At 31.6% G+C, this 8281-nt stretch overlaps 1 protein-coding gene across 1 annotated transcript in view; it reads right to left on the bottom strand.

Moving 5' to 3' along the window:
* Positions 1-5167: 5167 nt before the first annotated feature.
* Positions 5168-8281, bottom strand: part of LOC123714297 (atrial natriuretic peptide-converting enzyme-like) — an 82661-nt gene continuing 79547 nt past the window's right edge. Inside the window, exons 16-17 of the mRNA XM_045668513.1 lie at positions 8129-8277; positions 5168-5857 (exon numbers count right to left, since the gene is read on the bottom strand). Of these exons, the coding sequence (XP_045524469.1) occupies positions 5654-5857; positions 8129-8277 (353 nt within the window). The 3' untranslated portion in view covers positions 5168-5653. The remainder of the gene's footprint in view (positions 5858-8128; positions 8278-8281) is intronic.

The raw sequence follows: 8281 nt of genomic DNA, 5'->3' as shown, positions 1-8281 counted from the left end.
AAAATGTAGTCCAAAAAATACGTGAAGAGTGTTATATTTCCTATAAACAAAAAAATAGTTATATTTTTTTAGTTCAGCCAAGCACCCCGTGTACATATATTATTAATACATTATGAATACGGTTCATTCTCGATTGAAAATCCATTGAACTACATAACATGTGTTTACGATAAGTAAATCTACAATCGAAGTAACATTTTTAGAATAGAATTTATATTTTGAAACAGTAATATTAAATATTTTCTGTATGAGCGAGTTTATTTCAGAAATAAAATTAATTATTTACAATCAGAAACTAGCGTATTAGGATCATGTTAGGATCTTTTTCACAGTCAAGGGTACGAAATAGATAAATAAGGATGGAGGCATCGCCAAAGGTATAAAGCGTATATAATCATTATAGCGAATGATTAAACAATCATATTTAATATACTGTTTTTTTCTGTGAAATCGTTGTATTTAAAGCTATTTTGATTCGGATTTCAGTATTTAGCATTTATATTTTGACTAGTGACATTAGCGTTACGAATATTGAGTTACTTAATATGCCACTTTAGTTATATCGAAGCTTCCAACCTTTTTATCTATTCTGTAACCTGCTTTGTAAAGATTTTGATAACACTGAATCATCGAAGTAAAACGACGACAATTGCAATTTATCAATCGTTTAATGAAATATATATATATATATATAAATATACAGAAGTCTAAACATCTGCTTTGTAAATATATATTTTGTGCGTGTCTAATATTATCTAAACAAAGAATTAGATTTAATAATAACTAAATGGCTGGCAATAACAAAATTTCCATAGAGATATGTAAAAATGGTGTGAAAAAAAGAGGGTCTTGACTAAGCGTCAAGCGCTGAAAAATTCCGACAAGTCCAGCTGTAACGAATTAAGAGTAACCCAGCGTGACCATCACATGAATAAATCCCGTTTTTATGATCACCAAATCACACCGCAATTGATGGCATAACATCAAGTCATGTACATGTTGTATGTATGTGACTTTAATACCAGTAAAATACTTCGTACGTCCGCCATGGACAACTAAGTAGAAAATGTTAAAGCCCTTAGAGAACATTTTGAGGTTTTGGCCAGCTTTTTGGGATGCTATTCCACTGTGTAACGTAACCATTAGACATACGAGCCAGCGAGATTAACAATTTAAAATTTGTTATTAAATATTAGGTCGTTTCTTGCCATCTTTTTATTATTCGATCTAACTTACGCTATACTACAAAGGTTTACAAGCCTAGACGATGAAAAAATACAAAATTTGATATACATTACATATACTTTACCGTTATTGTCTCGGTTTCTTTATTGTCTGCGTGTAACACGCGAAAAATTTTAATGCCTTATAGCTGATAGTGATATACAATTGACTATTATAATAAATTGATGATTTCTGAAAATATATTGACGAGCGACTGATTTAGAGTAAAAGAGGAAAGTTTTGTGCAAATAGTGTTTAATTATACAAATTAATAATTTACTCTTTATTCCAACTGTGGTTTATGTCAGACATGACGTGACATGGGGCATGCTCATCATCGCCAATGTTTTTGTTTTAAATTAAAATGGCGTTTTAAAAAAAGTTTTAAAGGATCTTGACAGATGTCAGCTATGTGTCGAAAATTAACTGTAAGGAACTTTTAATATTCATAATGATTTACTATAAAAGGAATTTTGAATTAAAAATTCAATCTTTAGTATTTTTTGTATATAAAACTGACTTTCAGCATTATGACGAAGTTGACCTACACTATATGACATAAGCAAAGACATTTATTAGGAACTTACCTTATCAATTACATGCCATCCTAATTAATTGTTTTTTTTAATAGTTTTTTATTATTTTACAACACTTAAAACTGGGAAGTCACAAGCTGAAAGCTCACTACATCGCTAGAATTTCCTTTCATTTGTTGCCAATAAATATGAATCAGTCGCTCGCAATAACCCATTGTAAAAGATATGTGTGTTTGATAAGTTACAACAATTAACATGTATATATTGTTACATGCTTCATTTGCTACATTTACACTAAACAGTAAACATCTATAACACAACCATTACATTATCGTAAAGCATTCTCACTTAACTATGAATAAATAATTTCATTCAAGCCTTCCGATAACTTATATTGTCATTTAGGAGTACAGAACTACCGTCTATTTAGAATTTTCATTATCAAAATATTTATTGTCACTAATTAACATTTAGATATGCACCTACTGTCCACGTAGGCGCCATTTGACTTTATATATTCAAGATGAAACGCTATTTCAATGCTGCAATTCCTAGATTACATGGAGATATAATTGTTTAATCGATATGTAATGTAACAAAGGGAAATATGAAACTACAGTCAAAACCGTATACGACGACATCATTTAGAACAACATATCGGTTAAATTGACCAAAAGCAAAGATCTTGGCTGAATTCAATTATATTAGTTACTTAATACAACGTCATCGGTTTTTACGACCAAATATGAGTAGTCCCTTCGATGTCGTTATAAAAGATTTTGACTGTATATACTATTATACTAGTTCTTTCTGATCAACGAAATGAAACCTTTAATTGTATTTTACCAACCCAAAAACATGATTGACAAATGGTAGTACAGTAGTATGATGAAATTGCGTTACAGCGTGTCTGGTAGTGTCGTCCCGTGGGCAGTAGGTCTTAGTTTAAACCCTACTTAGACTTAGACTTATCAAGAGCCAGAAACCGGCTGGCGCCGTCAGGCCCTGAACACGATACATTTCACTAATTGAAGTAACAGCGATTACCTACGGTATACGACATCATATATATTTGTGTCTACCTTCGTATATTAACACTTAGTGCTGAACACTTAATATGTTCACAATAAAGCCAAATACCAATGCATTTCGTTTTATTTATATTTTATGTACTTGCACTAACCAGTCTAGAAGAAGCAACTATAAGGGGGAATTAAATCAACAAACACACATTGGTATAAAAGTCTATAAGAACTTTTAATTCATAAATAAATAGTTTAAAAGGGAGACTATAGCTGACTAATACCTATTACTAAAACTACGCTTAAACAGACTCCATTCATTACTCATTAGAAACTGTTTCTAACTAGAAAACATCTTAGATAATGCAATCTCAAAATTCAGTCACTACATCATCTAATGCTCGTTATAAAAAGGAAAATCTACATGTTCGTAGAATATATTTTGTAGAAAACATTCGATACAAGTTCATTATAAAAATCACAATAACACTAGTGGAAAGCTCGAGTTATAGATAGGGACTTATAAGAAGTCGACAACCTTTTGCATACACACGGCAACTTACACTAAGACGTAGCCATCGTTTGAGGTCTTAGCGCGAATACATATTTATATGAAAATCTTAAGAATCTGTAAATTTGGAACTAAACAGAAGGAACATGAAAAGCTGATACGTTGTAGCTTCGAGAAATAATTTTCGTATATGAGAATATCGTTAAGTACGTAGTTATTAAAGTTAAAATCCCAAATTTTAATTGGATTATGAAAACGTATGTTGTACATCCAGCTTTAATTGACCAACTCGCAATAATTTTTCTTTAAAATTAAAATTACTTTATTAAGAATTGGAAATTACATGAAAAATATGACGGTTTATTTGCGGTAACTACATTTAAAAAAATGGCTAAATATGTACTATAATTTAATATTGTCTTTCACGCGAATACTATACATTTATATAAAACTTTAACGGATGTAATCGTGAATTTGTTATTATAAATGTATTTTTTTAAATAATTTGGAACTATAATAACCTTTCATATATAAAATAGATTATAAATGATATTGCTAATTTTCTTTTTTCGTGTAATACACGGAGCTGGTACTAAAGAAAATATAGTCAATAATAACTAGAAAATGCCATTAAATATATAATATTTTCTCAAATCTAAAGTTAAGGTCTTTTATAAGTATATATGTTATATTTAAATTCACGTTTATATACGTTAAAATGTTTTTTTATTATATTGCACACTTTAAAATACTTATACATATCGGAGGGAAGACCCTTATTTCTAAAATCGTCTAAAAATTTATTAACTATCACTTTCACTATAGATACGTTGCCGCCTGTACATCTATATATTAATTTTATTGTCAATATATGCAATACCTATTACAATAGCTTTGAGCATAGTTAGTTAACCTATAGAGTAGAAAAATAAAAGTATGAATTTATACAGTTGATACTGAGGAATCTTACAAAGTATTTAAAAGAACAGGGGTTAAGAAACTCGTTAAACATGTCTACTCTACATCTTATACCTATTAAAGCTATGTTACTATGACGCGTTAATCGCGTCTCATTTACATTCAACTAAGCTTATAGTATCGCAAACCATATTTGGAATTTTTATTCCGTTACTTCTGAATTAAATAGCTGTGTTAAAATTATAGTTTTACGATAAATAAACACACACCCAGTGATATACGTTCTAACACCTAACATCAATTAAATAAAGATGCTTATAAAACCTTATAATTATAGGCTAAAGCTTCACGACCCTACTTAAGCGATTTAGTGTATATTTAGTGACATCCCGAGAAAAATCGAGAGAAATAAGTCAAAGGTATATAAAAGTATTGACACGTTATGGTAAGTTAATCTTTCTTCATAATAAAGGTTTCGTAGTATCACAGCATCAAAATTTTGTTGTAACAACACAGGGCAGACATAAAATCTTTGCGTGTATACCAAGGACCGCTATATACAGTGTAAAATCCATGTAACGTCTCTCGATTTAACGAGGAAATCAATCTACTCCAGAAATCAATTGGCTTTGGTTGGTTTAGCTTGTACGCGTAAACTGTTGTTGACCATGACTAGTAAGTAGGAGTCCTGGATTAATTATCTATATTATACGTTTTTTTTCTACGCCATAATATGCACTGTGCATTTTCCCTTCAGTGTTGTTATATAGAGTATACACTGTATATAAACCCATTTAAATACTTTTCAATTTAATAAAAAATATACTTTTTTTCACCTTTTTTTCATAACATACATATTTTTAAAAAGAAATAACTCTTATAAATGGTAATTACTAATGACATTGAACGATAGACCTTGAACGATTGCCTTACAGTTGAGCAAAATATTGGGTGGGTGAGTCCAATTTTCAATTTTTCGAAGCTGATTTTTTTACCATATATATTATTTCATTGACTGTTAGCCTACTATATATTAATGGTATAATTTTAAAAAATTTCATCTTCGCTTTATTTAAAATTCGAATAAATAATGTAAATTTTAGGGTAAAAATAAGACGGGTGCCCTGTGTTCTTACAGCATGACGTCACTATAAACGAGTGATCCTTTAAAATATTATCTTTCCATACGTTAAGAATAATTTTCAATTAATATACTATTCTACTATACTTTATTGTCATATTAAATACGTTTGCCACAGATTATTGTCAACAAATTTATTCACAGTCAAATATTATTGTCAAGTCCATAAATCTTTGAAAACGCAACTGTATAAATGGACATTTGAAACATGCAAAGATACTCGCCTAATGACTTTGTATAATTTATAGAACTAAAAATCATTACCGTAGTTGCGCTTTCTGTTAACCAAATAGTCGAAACCTCAAATGTCTGATTCTGAGGGTGCTTTGTCGTCGTTGTACTGTTGTATCTGTCTCTGTATCCAGGGAATGTACTTGGGAACGTAGGCGTAGACGCCTGGCAGACGGGGATGGGCACATTTTATGCCCCAAGATACAATACCTCCCACGTACCATCGCGACGGATCGTCTGGATCCTTACATAACAACGGACCACCTGAATCACCCTGAAATAGCGACTTTTGTGGTAAGGCTTTTGTATAAGCACGTAATCAAGCCTAAAGAAAGCTAATTATGATTTTTTATTAATATAACACTTACTCGCAAGGAAAATATCGCTAGGACATTTATGTGTCAAAAGGCTGATCACCAATTTGCCTTTAATTAAAGAAGCATAAGTGGCGAGGATTGGAGTTATATAATAATAATAATAATAGTAAGTACTATAAACACTTATAATTAATCGGCAAGCCGGTTAATTTCTGTTTTACAGCTTCCACTCTTGTCGGTGTTGATTATATGATAACACTGATTTAATTTGTGTGTATACATTTTAAAGAAAATGAGCAGCATTGGCCTAGTGGCTTCAGCGTGCGAGTCTCATCGTTGATGTCCTATGTTCGATCCCCGACTGTGCATCAATGGAGTTTCTATGCGCATTAAACATTTCCTCGGTTTTGTTTAACGGTGAAGAAAAACATCGTGTGGATACAGGCTCGCCTTAGACCCAAAAAGTCGATAGCGTGTGTCAGGCACAGGAGCTTAAACACCTACTTGCCCTTTACTTTGCCCACAAATTATCATAAAACATATTCAGAAATCTGACGCTCATACCAAAAACGGTTGTAGCGCCACATATTTATTTTATTTTATTTTTAAAGAAAATATCATGGCATATATATTTAAAGTCTTTGGTCCCATTCGGTCAAAGTGATTTCACGCTGTGAGAAGAGACAAGTAAGTCCAATGTAATAATATCAATTCTGTTCCGGTACTATTATAAAACGCAATAGAAATCATAGTCGTTATCTAACAGAACTCTATAAATCTAGACAGAAAATAAAAGTTATTTTCCAATACGCAATAAATGCAGTGCAATAAGTAGCGGAGTGTAGCTGGCGGCAATAACTTTCCATGTTGGCATTGGAGCGTTCTAAACACACTAATAGCTCTAAGATCCACTCCGCCTGTCTTATAAGAGGCTTTCTCGTTGCATATGGATATCTTTTGTTCGACTAGGTAAGCTGAAATGGCCTTGTTCAGCACACTGTGTCATTGGATTATATAATATAGAATCTCTTTATTGAGTCAAAAAATATGTAGTCTAAGAGATTTAGACACAAGCGCGAGCTTTGGATCTTGTAACAAATCAATCAAAATCCTATAATTTTTTGACGTATCAGACCTAGTCGCTTTTTGCCCTCAGACTTAGCGCTCACCTCTCTGAATTGCCTTGACTTGTCTGTAAGGTGTGAAAGGCATTATAAACTTTTAGTGACTATAGCGGCTTGTTTTTGCTACGTTTACGTACTGACCCACAATGTCTGGTGTAATCTTATTTCTTTGTTATTGTAAATTTTTTTAAATCTTGTAATTGTACATTTCATCCATCTCCACGAAATTACGCAATGTAACATTTTTCTATACCTATATAACTATTATTTTAGGTCCGTATATTTAGCCATTTAAGTAACTAAAAACAGTAAAAAGCGTTTTTTGATTCCGAATAACTTTCTGAACTGGTGATAACACTGTGTTCTAAAAACAATTATTTTATTGGCATAAATCACAGATGTAATACAAATTCTCTATATAAGACTTTAATTAAACCATTTGATTAAATTGATATCAACTTGTTGGTTATCCAATGAAAGAAAATAATATTGAATCTTTGATATCGATAACGAAATTTCATTAAACATTACCCAAGAGATTTTCCTAAATAAATAAAAGTTTATGAAGGAAAAAATTATATAAAGACGGGCCCTCGCAATTTCAAACATAACGAATTTATTAGATTTCATCTTCTGTAGTGGTCTATTTGGACATCTAACAAAGGGAATCGTAATATGTTTCTTTTTTTATAGTAAATTAAAAATGTTTGCGACTTTCAAAAAACATCTTTAAACCGTGAAACATAAATACATTGTTTAACACTGAAGAAATGTAATTCTTTTAGTAAGAATTTCTAATTCTTATTATTGTAATTTATTTTTGTGAATTTTAGTATAGTTTATACCGAATTTATTGTATGACCATTTTTCTAAATGTTTACTTTACACCTATGCGAGTATTAACTGAACATGTATGACAAACTATTTTTTACGTCTCCTTTTCATAAATCCCTGTGTGGGGCAGCCGCGTCTATTTTTTATGCATGTTCTGTGGCTATCTTACGTCATAAGACAAGTCGTTTTCCAGCGAATGCTTTCCTTCATAGTACGTGCTACAATTAATGCGTACAGCCCTAATCGGAACGCAAATGAAATTATCCTCACCTGGCAAGCATCCTTGCCACCTTCAGGATATCCTGCGCAGATCATCCCTTCAGTCACGTTAAGATCCCGATGTTCCAGCCACTGGTTACAAAGATCACGGTTGAGGACAGGTACTTCCACCTCATTCACTGCCGGTTCGTATTCTGACACTAA

The sequence above is a fragment of the Pieris brassicae genome, chromosome 9 (genome assembly GCF_905147105.1).
Source record: "Pieris brassicae chromosome 9, ilPieBrab1.1, whole genome shotgun sequence".
NCBI lineage: Eukaryota > Metazoa > Arthropoda > Insecta > Lepidoptera > Pieridae > Pieris > Pieris brassicae.
The sequence above is the reverse complement of the archived record's forward strand: the minus strand, read 5'-3'. Positions and strand labels throughout refer to the sequence as shown.